At 33.6% G+C, this 15,978-nt stretch overlaps 2 protein-coding genes across 2 annotated transcripts in view; one reads left to right on the plus strand and one right to left on the minus strand.

Annotated features, from left to right (window-relative positions):
* flip (ankyrin repeat and SAM domain-containing protein flippy) lies at positions 1 to 12,875 on the plus strand. The gene is made up of 8 exons (XM_090115293.1): positions 1 to 185; positions 4,645 to 4,854; positions 5,638 to 5,767; positions 9,496 to 9,586; positions 10,296 to 10,444; positions 10,891 to 11,026; positions 11,888 to 12,008; positions 12,736 to 12,875. The coding sequence occupies exons 1-8, from the start codon at positions 1 to 3 to the stop codon at positions 12,860 to 12,862; spliced, it is 1,149 nt and encodes a 382-aa protein (XP_089971419.1). The 3' UTR covers positions 12,863 to 12,875.
* A 127-nt stretch (positions 12,876 to 13,002) lies between these two features.
* Positions 13,003 to 15,978, minus strand: part of LOC149898436 (protein Skeletor, isoforms D/E-like) — a 59,892-nt gene continuing 56,916 nt past the window's right edge. The window contains exon 14 of the mRNA XM_090115581.1: positions 13,003 to 15,651. Within this exon, the coding sequence (XP_089971707.1) occupies positions 13,240 to 15,651 (2,412 nt within the window). The 3' untranslated portion in view covers positions 13,003 to 13,239. The remainder of the gene's footprint in view (positions 15,652 to 15,978) is intronic.

The raw sequence follows: 15,978 nt of genomic DNA on the forward strand, positions 1-15,978 counted from the left end.
ATGGCTCTACAAACACTAACCCAAGCTTTCCAAAATTGGTCACCATCACCACCAGAAGTGAAAGATCGTACCAAGTGTAGTGTCACTCTGAGCTGGTCTCCAGGACCCTTTGGCTTCATACAGGAGCAGCTGGTGTATACCGTGCAGAGGAGAGAGAAGGTACCAGCATGGGTCACGGTTTACAGGTACATAACATATTCGTTACTAGCTGACCCGATAGACATTTTCCTGTCTTCAGTTTTCTAAAGTTTAATTATCGACACATTTATTCAATTTTTCTTTCATAAGATACTTTTCCTGACGATATTAAACACTATAAGAAAATTATTATCGAAATCGGTTCAGCCGTTCACGCGTGAGGACTAAGAAATAGGGATTGCTTCGCGAAACTGCTTGTTCGTGTGGACTTGCCTATTGGCGATCATTTTATATAAAAATTATTAATTTTACATAATAATAATACTTTGAAATTTGTTGTCTAGAGTTGGTATCCCTGCGACATTTAAAAGTTATTTATTTTTAACTATATTAGTGATATGTTATATTACTCATATCTTGTTTTATTGATTTTAATGTTCATTTTAAAACTTCAAATCTCATCTAATAAATTTACCTGGAGATTGAAAGGAAGAAGATTGATTTCTCCTCAGATAATATTACCTACAATCACTGGAAAAACATTATTTCGTACCTCGAACAGAATAATTAAGTACTCCAAAACAACACGAGAATAAAATATTATTCAATGTCAATATTTCTTATTTATACCTCGGTTTCAAAGTAATTTGTACACATCAATTTTGGAAGATGATAAATTTGCGGAGATTATCTCGGGGAGAATTTGTTTTCATTACATAAAAACCGTAAAAATGATTAATCTCGAAAGCTTATGGCTGCGAATTTTAAAGCGACACAAAAATAAATTCATAGATAAGTTTATTATTAAAGAATGCTTCTTTAGCCGCGTTGTGCTTATTGGTTGAGGAAAATCTGATGAATCCGCGTCGCCGATGCTAATGTTATGAAATTTCACATTTTTATACGAAAATTCTAAGATATAAGTTTCATATCGGTAGTCCTTAAAAATCCAGAAACTGCAATGTAGAGTAACCGTTATGATATAATCTTTTCATTTATTATGTTTGATGTGATTATGTAACACACAATGTAATGTGTTACTATTATGTATAATACTTTATATAATGAATTCTTAGAATTTAAATGAAATGAATTTCAGGACTTTCCAATAAAACATACTAACCAAAGCTCTTGGCAACTTTTAATGACGTCCTTTTTTTAGTATAGCAATCGTATAAAATTAAATGTTATTTATTAAAATTATGTTTACATAGCCACACTCTTCAACAAACCTATATATATTTGCAAGAAGATTTACTACGTCTGGATAATAGCACAAATAATATTGTTATTAGGTTACGAACACCGTAATTCCATTTAACCATTTTGTCGTTTGCCGTGTGACTGAGCCCACTCCGAGCTCTTATTATGCCTGTACTGAGAATAGCACTTGTATTCAAAATTATATATTCCATTTCCCTTCCTTTATCCGTGATTATTGCAGAGACAATACAGTCATTTTATATTTAGATAAATACATTCGTCTGTTTTTTTGCGAATGGTACTCTTTATGAAACCTGTTTCAAAATATGATAATATTTATTTTGAAATGGGTTTCTCAATAAATATAAAGAAAGCTAAGCTACCTACCTAGGCATAGGTTAAAAGGTACTCGTTTCATGTATAAATATGGAAGTCGGCATAATAGCTATAAATACAAACCGTGAGCGATGCTGAATCTTGCCCAAATTCAAATACAAGTTGTAACCTATGTATAACATTTGTAAATGTTTATTCAAGAAAAGCTTATCTATAGAAAGGTATTACTTATTATTATGATAAGAATTACAATGTATTTTATACAAGTTAATTCTACAAAGCTACAGATTAAATCAAGTATTATACAGATAATATTATCAAATTACAATTACCATTAGTTTGTGGTATTTTAATAACGTCGATAATTCGATAGTCGCCAAGTTTGCAGTAGCTAATCTATAAACACAATTACCCACCAGCCAAAATTAATTAAATCAACAAACAGACTGAATTATAATCATATTATTATTGGCGCTAACAAGTTAATTACAGATTCGCTATGGCAATAATGAGATTATCGAGCAATGAGCGGATGTTAGTTCTGTAATGCGTTTATCTTTGCATTGTTTATTTATCTCCATGTGTATAATATATGAAAATAAATGCATATTTTCCATAGTTCTGGCATCGTGTGAACACGACTGGAATTATTTCGCTAATCCATAATATTTTTTTATTTGTTGTGATTAACAAAAATCGTATGAAGGTAACTAAAATGAAATTAAGTGACTATTACATTGAGATAATATTAATAGGAGACGACACCGCCTACATCACTTATGTTCCACTCAACATACGTCATGTGACGTATGTTGAGCGGTATTTTTTAATGGTTTTAAAGTGAAACGCATCAAACATGCCTTCGTGTGTGTTACGATATTGCACAAATAATACAAATAATACGGAAAAGTGCAAAGGAATAACTTTCATCGTTAAGTACCTAGCTAAATAATAATTTTTAAAACTTAGTTAGAACAAAAAAATGGCGCACAGATTTTGTTCGTGGTGTCTCCTCCATACGTAGTAATATTATCTCAATGGACTATTAAAGCAAATTCGTGTTGTGAGTTTGAGGAAAACATTTGTAGAGTCAGCTAGGAAAACTTTTAAGATCAAATTAATAAGTATTATTTTGTTTATTTACGCCCCTATAAACTTTCCTTACACGTTCGAAGACTACATTGACTTCTATTAAACTCATACATTTTTTATAAAGCTATTAATAAATATTCTGATTCAAAATAGCATAAATTCTATATTTAATTAAGTATATTCTAAATCCATTTGTTACATTGTGTGAGTTCTTACAGATTCGTCCAAAAGCATTACTAAACAAAATGAATGTTCCTCATTGTACATAAAGCCAACACATTAACATTCTTACGACGAAATAACACGAATTTCAGCTCACACGGCTCCTCTCAGTATAATGTGGATTTAATTTCTGTTCAACTCCACTGCTTTACCAAGAACACTTGTTTTCTTGTAAACTAGGAAATACATTCGGAGGGAACTATGAAATGTTCTAGGTAATGCACTTAATCTTTCTGAAGATGTTTGTTACGTGAACGTATAACTTCATTTTTGTAGCAAGCAATGTAGCATTATGAATTTATGTAGTAATTAAGTTTAGTAGTTTGTCGGATTTGGCTCCGTTTGCATTACTGAAATAATTGTTAAAAATTATATAGTCTATATGAGCGGGATCGGGACGCGCGACTGATATGTAATATTCAGAAGTTAAGAAATTCATAATTTAAAAAAAATATAATATGGGTAAATTAATTAACATTATTACATACATATAGCTTTATTTTTCATTTTTATGAACAAGTAATCCTTATGCAATTGATAACAAACGTCTAGCAAATAATATAACTCTAAAAAAAACACTGTAAAAAATCAATCCAAAATTTGTTGTCTCATTGTATACACATTCTTTATCAATATTATCAAGATAAATTTATTATTTCCGTTATTTTTTTAATTGATCACTCTATTGTAATTAGGAACAAAACTATTTTTGTTTTGTTTACTTAACGATACTTATTATTATTGATATTTATTTATATAAGTTTATGCAAGTCCTTCCCCCAAATTGTAAGTTATCCTGGCATACAATCATTAGCTGTATATAATGTATTAAGACAATAGTTTATTATTACGACACGGCATACGTACGAGATATATACCTACATACATACGTACATACATACTACATATATATACGTACTACATAAAAATCTCTATATGGATTAAAATGTAAAACACAAGCTAGAATCTAGGATCAACAAATTCCCAACCCGCATGTACCTCGAAATACGTTCCATTTTACACAAAATTGTCGATACCACAAACAACAGAACCGCGACGTAACTTTGTTCAATTTCGTCGGAAAAATTGTCATCAGATGTTTTCAAAAATTGCTGCTTTAAAAGTTTCTCGAACGACTTCTATCAGCGTTATTTATGGCCCCGTACTCCCTTTCGGTACAGCCGTGTTTTATTGTATGAATAAATCTATTTTTTAGGGCGCGCCTTTCATATTATAACTAAGAACGTAAAGCTCCAAGTTTGATTTCATCGACTGGCTTTGTTTTTGTATATATTTCATTTATTACGTAACTTCATGCGTTTAAAATATCAGAGTTAATAACAATCCCGCCTTTTTTGGGATTAGTAAATATTTGTAGATTTGGATTAAAAAAATGGAAAATTTGTGTGAAATTATGCTATTTTCTATCAATGTTGACGCCGCATGGAAATAAAGCTTTGCTTACAACAGAAAGCATAATATATTGTCAATTATTAGCATTAAAGTATTTAATCCGAACGAGAATGAATCACTTATTCTTAATTTATTTATTCACTCTTTACTCTGCTGGTATTCAGAAACAGATCCTTAAAATTAGGTATAAATAAACTAGCGCAGAAGATCGTTCTAATATTACTAATGGATATTTTGCAGCGGGGGCAAAACCGTGAAAACAATAGACAATCTAGCGCCGAGCCATCCTCACAAGTTCCGACTAAAAGTATGCCTCAAGCCGACACACAAACATGTTGACGAAAACGTCGTTTTACAAAACATCCAGTCGCTTCCCGTCAAAGGCGATTGGCCGATCGCCTGTAACGAAGTAAACGGGATTAGAACAAAGGATTCGGAAAATGGGAAATGGTGAACACTTTATTTTTAGATTTCGCTATTCCGCTAGTTTCCGAATAGGATAGTTTATATTATTACAGCTTGCTTTTGCTTCGGTTTCGAAAAATAGGTTAAGTATGGAATGTTTTCTTTCGATAAAGCTTTTGATGCTCATTCATTTTACGGTTATTACATTCATACAAACATTTTGCATGGTACCTACATACTACAAATAGAAAAACTATTACGAGTATCGTAATAAATTTAAGGAACAGCTCCTATAACTTTCATAAAAACTAGGATTCATTAAAAAAAGGTATAGCTTTTCATCTAGAAACTAACTATAAATAACTAACAAACACTATCATAACAATATAATATTTACATAACTCAGGTACTGTAAGCAACTAAGCCAACAGTAAACATCATTTATAATATACAGTTTCACGGGAATTTCACTCTAACTACATGTTTATGCAAATGCAAATATTATATAATTCTAAATAGCTCTAGTTCAGAATTACGCTGGATGCTACTGTAGTTTCCATTAGTATGAAAACGAGTAGTACCTTTAATCTGCATTTTATATTATAGCTTTTAAAATAAAATATTTTCAATTTGTTCTACTTACATTAAGTTCTAGGTTATATTTTATTTTCAATGTACTTAATCTACACCCTCCTTTTACATTCATAAGCTCTAAACTCAAGGACAAAGAAAAGCTATTTATTTCGGAGCTTTGTTTTATATTTTAAGCTTTAATCTAGTATTTCTTACCTCAAGTTTTCTCATACGTTTACCACTAATATCTTACAGCTCTAAAGTACCAAAGCAAGCAGGTCCTATCTCATCTCTATGGTCAGAAGAAACGTGGACCAGCACAGACTCCGCCGGCACCAGCGCGACTTGCTTCTGCATGGCGGTTAGATGTGGATATGCTAAACAGGTATACGAATAGAATATGAATAAACTTCATAGAGTATTTAGATTTGCTATTTAATAAAATTTACAATGCACTAAAATCCTCCAAAATTGATTTTGTGTACTCTACTATGTTGTTAAATCATGCTCAAAAAGCGCAATGATAATCATACCATATCCATCCACACCACAATACAACCATAATTATTATTAATTGATTAAATAGTACTCGCAGTATACTTTTTAATTACTTCAGATGTATACCATCACGTGTACATGTTCCTTCTGCCTATATAATACAGAACTGGATAAATTATGCTATATTATTGCAAGATATTGAACTAAATATATCTTATACTTCTAGGCACCAAAGAAAGCAATTGACAAATGAAAGCAAAACAACACGATGTTACAGAACGAAGTGAATGAGTAAATGAATTAATTAGCAGACATTAATTAACTTGTCAACGACAACCGAGACGCGTCTGCACTCAATTCGAACGGGATTTTATTTGCTATTTGTACTTGTTTCCATTTTAATTGAAAATTGCTCACTGTTAAATACTTCAATCCATTCATCATCGCATCGTTTACACTTATTCCAAATTTGTTTAAATTTTTTACAAGGAAATAGCAAATCGTAAATGTTAAATACATAATTTTAGTTTTAAAATGTTCGTTTTAACTAAATTTAAAAACAAAAATACTAGCTCAACCTTCTTCACAACTTCTTGAATGATTGTTATTGACATTTTTTTTTAAGAATAGAAAAAAAAACAATCACGAGGCGAAATCCGAACCTGCGTCTTTCGCCTGACGTTATTATTAATTAAAAAGAGGTTTAATCAAACTTATACTGATAAAGTAACTTAAATGGCACTATTTGCTACATTATTATTTACTAAGACACGCATCAAATTAGGTACTAACAGAGTTAAGAGTTAGTACTCCACCTAATCCGTTAAGTATTTCGTTCACAAGACCTAATACGGATAACATTTAGCTCACGTATTCTGAATTGCTCTGGACAATAGTTACATAAGGAATCGTTTCCATTTATGTTTTTATACACTAAAACTCCTGAAATAAGAAAATATTTCAAACGAATTACATTGTACAACTACATTGTTTTTAAACTCGTATATAAGTATTTGTATTACTAACTTTCACTGAATTGAATGTTTAATATTATATTTTAAATTTTTAGTTGACAAAAGTCACACATTACATGTAATCAATGCATGTAATCTACATCTAAATAACTCACAACACAATTATTTTCATAACTTTCGGCAAATAAATTTTAGATAAAATAAATATCTGTACCTACTCTTATTTTTTGTTAATTGCACTTTATCAAAACCTTATTATTATCATCAAGTGAAGAGTAAAGCGGCAGCTGGTCCGTTAATGAGGCGCACTTTGTCAATTATTTAGTAATTGAACCCCGATGGGATTCCAATTGGATTTGCTACAAAGGGATTTGAGGACTCGTTTGTTGGCAGCAGATGGTGACAGCTTCCGCTTAAGCGTTGCGTTAATAGTCACGATTTAGGAAATAAAAGTAAAATTGGTTTGATGATATGTGAAACACGTTTATATGATAGATAGATAATTCAGAAGACATAGAGATGTAAAAAAGTAGAGACAACGTATCAAACAATTTTTTTACTTAAATTGAATGTTTTATTTGTACATTTTCTGTATATTTTTAATACTGATAAAACGAACGTGAACGTGTCAATTTTATATTTGTGGAGGAAGGAAGGTGGAATTCCTCCATCGAAAAAGGGAGGATCCTCGACCAGTCTACTCGACTGGCCGGCCGTGAAGGCCCCGATGGATGATGTCGGAAAGTTGTATATATAGCTCTGTAGCGAAAACATTTCGCTTGCGCGATTCAGAGCGAGGTGTCGCTACAGGACTCCCCTCCGAGACCGGAGGTCGTAGTACGAGTTGCCTTGCCAGTGCCAGGTATGTTCCAGTGAGTCGGAACAGGAAGCCGCTAGTTCACAGTGAGTCGGAACTGAGTGCGGTGATGCTGCGTGTAATGCTCCAGTGAGTCGGAGTGTGCAGTGAGGGTGGCTGTGGAGCTGACCAAGCATGTGCGATCGCACATGGTAGTGGACAGGACTCCATTTGAAGCCGAGTGCGCTGGCTGGCGGGCGGTGATCGTAGGCGGGGAAGGGATAGGTGAGCATGGACATCATGGATGGACAGAAGGAGTTGTGAACTGTCAGGGGTCACCACTGTGGAGGAAGGAAGGTGGAATTCCTCCATCGAAAAAGGGAGGATCCTCGACCAGTCTACTCGACTGGCCGGCCGTGAAGGCCCCGATGGATGATGTCGGAAAGTTGTATATATAGCTCTGTAGCGAAAACATTTCGCTTGCGCGATTCAGAGCGAGGTGTCGCTACATATTCAGTAATTGTATTCAAAATTTAAGTTTCGAAGAGGTTTAGTTGATCTGCTCTTAAACATGCAATAACCTATCTTATTTTGCGTCCCTCTACTTTTAACCTATCTTTTTTGCGTCCCTATACTTTTATCTCTAATTCTTAATTTATTTGATTTTTATTGCCATGGCTAAGTGCACATTTATATTTATTTTTTCTTATTCGCATTTGTTGCACGTATCAAAATGTATGTATCCAAACTGTGGATAATGTTGTTGGTTGGACAGTTATACCTGTATTTAGATTAAGTTTTATTGTACATTTTACCACTGTTCTGCTGTTTATTATCCCTAATAAAGAAAAATAAAAATAAAAAATAAAAGCTTTTTAAGCCCCGAATCCCTGTGCCATTTTCAACTGTATCATAAAATAATTGAAAAATAAATTTACATTTTTCATACATTTAATACCTCGTCGTCTACCAAGTCCATAGTAAACATAACTAGTGTTGAACATTTTTAAGATAGTTAAAATAACTGTTTATAGTTCTTATAAGTTTATTTTACAGGAGATCACACTATATACGTCTGACTATGCTTCATGTAGTAACTAACTAGTGCGCTAGCTGAAAATTGGCAACTTATTGCAAATAAGCAGCGCCTGCTTGGCACGCCTGCAGCCGTTACATCAATGTACATTTTATGGTGGTTTTGCCCAAAATATTTGTAGTGTTTACTTAAGTAGGTATTTCATTTTAAATAAAATTCATTACACAAATGCCTTTTGGAAAAAATGTAAAATTAATTCAAGTCGACTACCTACTCTCAATTGCTATCTACTAATACTCTACTAATCTCTACTCTACTATTCTATAAAACTTAACTTACTATGAATTCTATGATCTATCATATTCCTTGAAATATTACAATAATCTCAGGTAACATTTGTGTGATCAATTTGTGATTGCGCCGTTTCCGATAAAGTGAAATGAGCTGATAGTCTCATTTATCAAAATACTGTGAAATATGGGCGGTCGAAGGGTTTATGATCTTTTCCTTCCTTTATAAAAGGTTTCTCGTTCATAAAAGATTATGCCTTTCATGCCACACACAATTAAAATATACAATAATGCGAGAATTCAAGTTAAGATTCTGTTGTAAGAGTGTGGTAAAAGTGTTTATTATTAAAATATTTTTTCTGGTTGTAAAGATATTATACAATAAAATCCACGCAACAAACATTTGATTTGGAAATTTATGGAAAGGCTGAAATTGTTTAATAATAATTAATATTGATAATTTTAATTTTAAATATCAGAAACGTGTGTATTAAATGGTCTGTTTAATGATTTATTCAGGTGCAACAAATGCTGGAAGAGCGGCCGATCCTGATCTCCGCGATCAACTCAAGTAATGGATTTACTCCGCTCGCTACTGCTGTGAGAAAAGGTATGACTATTTAAAACTATTATATAAAATAAAAATAATCCTGAATAATGTTTTAATGCAGCAAATGCATTTGAGCTAAGTCTCTGAGTAAGTTTCTGCTAAGTTCAAAATAATTATAATATCCTCATAATTTTGCAAAATCTTTGATAAACTATGTTCGTAATCGATATTGTAATTAATGGGTATAAAATTTGTAGCGAGATTAGGTACAATAAAATTCTTCTAAAAATCCTGATTACTAGAACTTAGCCATGATTCATAATAAAAAATATTGTTCATTTCTTTTATAAAGAATAGATAAATTCGATCACGAGGCGGGAATAAAAAATAATGATCGAATTTTTCTATTCTTTATAAATTAATATTTATAAAGCACTAGGTTTCCGCCCGCGGCTTCGCCCGCGCAGTCAAAGAAAAATCCGCATAGTTCCCGTTCCCGTGGGATTTATACATAATGCATCATGATGATGATTTCCGGGATTGCGTCATTTTCCCGGGATAAAAAGTAGCCTATGTCCTATCTCGGGTATCAAAATATCTCCATACCAAATTTCATGAAAATTGGTTTAGTAGTTTAGGCGTGATTGAGTAACAGACAGACAGACAGAGTTACTTTCGCATTTATAATATTAGTATGGATTTGAATGCCATAAAACCAAAATATCAATTTCAACATTGTTCAATTCATTAAAGATTCCATGTATTGAAGGTGACATAAACACAGTGAAGCTACTACTATCCTTCGGGGCAGACATCAACCAGCGCTCCACCTCATCGCAGTCACCACTCCACCTGGCCGTGCTCGGGGCAAATGTGCCCGTTGTTGAACTGCTTCTCGAGAAAGGGGCAGATAAGGAGGTATGTGTGTGTGTGTGTGTGTGTGTGTGTGTGTGTAATGTGTACATTTGAAAAATTGAATGATTTGTGCAAAAATAACGAAGAACGTGTTTAATAAAAACCTAATGAGTTAATCCACATTTATGTATTCATATTATATTTTTCTCTCTACAAAATACTTAAAATCTCTCTATGACCTGAAATATCATCATTAATTGCTAACAATTTTCAACTGAATTGTTATATATATTTATATTCTAAGTGCTTTTAAATATTCATTAAAATATCTGTAAGAACATAATACAAAAAGTTTGACTCTACCTCTCAAGTTATTTTCAAAACGCCGTTACTACTAGGAAAACCTTTACGATAATAATAATCACATAAAAAGCAGTATTGCATTATTTAATTCAGACTCGTCTTTCGTTTCATATTATTTTACTTCAATAAACTAAATCATTTGTTAGCTACGAGATATCAACGAGCTACGCATGGAGCACTACGCCGTGGACTCGGGCAACTTGGACGTGTTGAAGTTTGTCTTGAGCCACGGAGATGTCACGGTCCGAGATAATAATGGCTGGACGCCGCTGTTTAGAGCTGGTATTTGTACAATGCTCTTTGTGATGTTTATGTTATTGTTTCATCATAATATAATTATAATATGAAATTCTAACTATAATAATATAATCTTCTAAATATAATACAAAAAGCTTTATTATAAGAATGCAAGAAAAAAAATATTTCGAACACAATTCTTCGTATGTGATTGTGACTTGTTTCGACAACATTTTAATATCTTTTCAGTCATGTTTTCAATCGAATAATTTTATAGGACTAACATCATTCAGTCGAGCAATTTTTTTTTTTTTTTTTTTTGAGGAATGAATGAATGAAATGAATGAAAAATACTTTATTGTACACCAGATATGATACATTTTATAAACTTAACAATAAATTAATCAATGTACAGTAGGCGGCCTTATCGCTGGCAGCGATCTCTACCAGGCAACCCAAAAAAGTCGAGGAAAATAGTTAACTTAATCATGGTGGTGCATAATAAATAAAAGTGCATGAATCAGAATAATATTTATATACTATAACTACATACTAAATACATACATATATACCTGTATTATAAATATTATATACTTACACAGATAATATAATGTATATAATATATAATATATATATATATATAGGGACACATACATATATATATACATACATATACATACATAAATATACATACATACATATAAGCATATACAATAAACAAGAGGGTTAACAATTGGCCTGCGACAGTTTACTATAATAGTTTTTAACTTTATTTTTGAAAGTAAAAATCGATTCAGCACGTTCCTGATAGAATGATTCCAAGAATTTCCTTATTGATAGAAATTGAAACGAATTCCCTGACTGAATTATAATAAAGTGTTATTGTATTTAAATATTCTTTTACAGTCTGCCAAGGTTCAAAGACAGAGCTAATAGAAGAATTGGTAAAGCAAGGAAGCAGTGTGGAGGTGACTGACCGCGCTGGCCTCACTCTTATTGCTGCAGCGCGTCTTTTGAAAGACAGACAGTAAGTTTTAAATAATTACATTAATAGTAGTCGTTTGTATAAATCAAGGTTCGTGAAATGCTGTTCAGAATAATTCGTTTGCATTTAATTGGAATTTTAAGATTCCCAAATAATACCTACAACTATAGTTGAGCCAATTTAATAGGCAACATTTGACGTCTATCAATTTTATCTTCATAGGGTGGTAACCTGCTTAAAAACACCGATTAAAGCGAATTAATCGATACGGACTTGAAACATTTGTCAATCGAACTTGAAACACATGTCAATAATTTATGATGATTTTTATTCCCAAGTAATCAATGCATTCGATTCTAGGTGTCAGATTTCGATTTTTAGAGTAACGTCTCTGGTATTTAAAAAGAAAAAAGGTTTATTGACACAAAATTGTAGCGACGTCAGTTCTTTAAATAAGAAAATGTTTATTATGTTTAGAATGGTTTATCAGTAAAATCAAATCCTAAAATTAGTTGCATCGGTCATTATTATTATAAATATGTAATCGTAATTGAAAAAAGTTAAGCAAATGTGCAGTTCTAACAAAACGAAATATCATGTTATTCTATGTTGTCGTTACTAGGTTACGTTGTTGAATTTTGTTGAACTGTCAAATGTTGCCTATTAAAATGGCTCTACTATAATGATAATATCTTATGCAGGTATAACATGTGTGCATTTTATACTTTTATTTCATGTATGATTTCAAGAAAATATGTTTCAATTACAGCGGCCGTCGAAGAGAATCAGTGCTGAAGTTAGTTGATATTCAGTTTCAACATGAAAAGGCGCTCGCCAACTTCACACGACTTACTAAGAAAATCTCAAGTGTACAGACCTTACTGCATTTTAAGTGAATGTTGAATTATAGTGAAGACTATCATTTTATTATTGTCTTGTCTTTTATGTGTTTAAAAGTGTTGTAAATTTACAGTCATATTATAACTGTGCATATAATTAATCTTAAGTACAGAGAGGGAAAATAAAACAAAATGACATAATTAAAATCTAATTTATTATTAAAAATAATTAAGTAGAAAATATTTACAAAACCTATAACTAACAGAGTATTGAATTGCAAATGCGAAGAATGGTAACAGAAGTGGGAAATGTCAAGGAGCTGCTCTCGGCGCAAGTCACTTGTCGCATACCACAGCCTTACATCGACGAAATGCATTTGATGGCAAGCTAATAATTTAATCCAATAAATAAATAAATATTACACATAACATCCTTAACAGATTCTATACCAGAGTATTAATAATATTATTTGAACGGCCCAGCTTTCTATCGCTTTCGTTGCAGAGGCTTTTACGAGCTGGTCTTCGTAATCCATTTGATGTATTTTGTTATTATTACCCCCGTAGTCGGTTATTGGTTTCTGTTCTTCGACTTCGCCTCGTTCGAATTGCGCCGCTTTTGTGTCTCTTTTCCGTCTCTGTTGTTGTTCAGCCTCGTCTAAATCTTCATATTCTTCCAAGTCATCGTCTTCATTTTTACCGGGGTCACTATCTACTGTTTCTTTGTCTACTGTTTCTTGTATTTCGCTTCCCTCAGCTTTTAAATCGGTTTCAAGTTCATCGTATTTGTGTAAAGGATTTACTAATTTGAGATGCGTAGTTCTTGAATCTTTAAATGATGGAGGAAGAGCGCCATTACTATCTTTCTTTAAATGTTCCATAACTTGAGGCGGAATTTCACCCTTGAATGGTCCGAATTGTGGTGTTTTTAATATGAGCTCGCTGTTTGCAGGCAACTTGGCAGAAAATAGTTTTGTATTCATTTTTGTTATTTCTGGTACACTTGTTAATGTAGCGGCAGATACTGTTTTCCCGTCGTATGTGGTGAACGTTTGATCGCTAGAGGATAGCTTTTGAGAATGTTCTTTAGGTAGTTTTGGATCTGGTGGTAAATAGCTTGGTCTGGGTCTATTTGATTCCATTTCTAAATCGGACGGAACGTCTCTTTCCATATTTTTCTTGCTAAATAAAGCATTCAGTTCAGACTCTGTCTTTACATAAACTGGGTGTGGTCTATCTTCTTTAGCATGATTGCTGGGAAATATTTCTTTCGTTTTATCTTTACTGGATAATAAATGATCAGGTGGAGAAGGAATAAACATAGGTTCAAAAGATTCCGTCATTTTATCACTTGGATATGCATGGTTTGTGTTAATATATTGTGGAGATTCTTCATAGTCTTCTTCTACGTCTGTATCTTCTCTTCTATTAGCGGTGTTACCTTCGTATTCTGCTATTTTATCTTCGCTTGCCATTAAAGGTTCTCTGATAATGGGCTTAAAACCGCTTTCAATTACAATAGAATCTGGTTTGAAGCCTGTATTAACGGCTGGCGGGAAATTTGCAGGATCCGCCGATTGACCCATAAAGTCTGAAGATTTCATTTCATTTTGTGTTTGAGGTTGTTCAACAGTTTTTACTTGTGTTGTTGGAAGCGAATGATAGTCTGGAACGTCGTTGGATGCTTGCGCGATGTGTGGATTTATTTGCGACAGAATATGTTGATCCAAAGGCAATGGATTATCCATAGGTTTTCCAAGTATTATTTGTCCGGGTTTACTGAAATACTGTTGCGGTGCACTTTGCTGTGCAACTGCATCATTCGGACCCGGTAGCGTTATTTGACTTTTAACCACTTGATTAGCTATTAAATCAGTTTGACCTAAACTTAATGTTTGGCTTTGAGTCGGAAAAACTACACCTGCGGCAGCCGGTTTTCCTATAATAATTGGTTGTCCAAGATTGTTAGGGGCTTTAGGTACGTTCTTTGATTGTTGATGGTACATATTTTTAGGCGGTCCGTGCAACGGTGGCATCGCTTTCATGGGCGGAATATTAGGTGGGAGCTGGCCGGGTCTATTTCCGTTCATATGTGGACGATATTGATTATTGGAGTACTTATTCGGCTTTTTAGACATGTGATTCATATGCGGGTGAGGCATGGACAAAGGGTAGCCCGTGTTGCTCTTTTGATAAGCAGGATACGGTCTTCTCAATTTTATTTCAGGAGGAGTAGGTCTTTTGAAGGGCGGTCGCATGTTTCCCGAGGGCTTATTGGGAGAATTGGGGCGCATCACTGCATGTAGCGTCTGTGGCTTCTGGCTCGGCGGCAACATGAAACTATTGGGCACTTTGCCGGAATCTATAATATACTCGTCGCCTCGTATCGGATGTTCGGGCACGAAACTCTCCTTGACATCCTCGTATACTTGGTACTGCTGCGGTTGGGGCTTAGTGGAGTTGCGTTTGATTTCCTCCTTCATGGTCTGCTCCAGGCTCTCGACCGCCTGTATGACGTCCTGTATCTGTCCGGTGCTAATTGGCAATTCATACTCGTTCCCGTTGTACCTGTCAGGCTCCGGGTACACTTCGCCCGAGAGGCCGTCGTCGTTATCGCTACTGAAATCGTTATAATTTTGTTTCGTATTGATTATTTTCTCGAATTTCTTGCGCTGATCTAAAAAGTTAGAGTCGGGTCTGACGCGGCTCTGTACCTGTATGGACTCTTGTGGGTCGAGATCGCTCGGCAGAGCAACACTCTCCACAACTCGGCTCTCCTGAGCCTCTGACTCGTCACACTCGTCTACTACGTGGATCTTCCAACCGAGATGTCGGTGAGTGAAACACTGGAAACACAAAACAACATAAATATTCACGTTCGACCGACAATAAATATATAATTAACACCGTCGAGCATTGTAAGTAAACCTCATGCGAAAGAAGATTTGAAGGGCTGAAACAGAAAAAGGTGGACGCATTATTTACAAAAGAAACCAATTCAATCGTATCACTCAGATTGGTTCGAAAGGAAGACGATGATGATGGAATCGAAGTCGGAACATGCAAAGAATAAAATAAAACATAAAATATAGATATGAGGTAAATAATAAGTATGAAAATAATAATTAATGGAACTATATCAACGTAAAACAATCCAAATATTAAGAAACATC

The sequence above is a fragment of the Colias eurytheme genome, chromosome 23, assembly GCF_061535395.1.
Source record: "Colias eurytheme isolate Ceu_HAF_F1 chromosome 23, ilColEury1 Martin Lab GWU primary, whole genome shotgun sequence".
In the NCBI taxonomy this organism is placed as follows: Eukaryota; Metazoa; Arthropoda; class Insecta; order Lepidoptera; family Pieridae; genus Colias; species Colias eurytheme.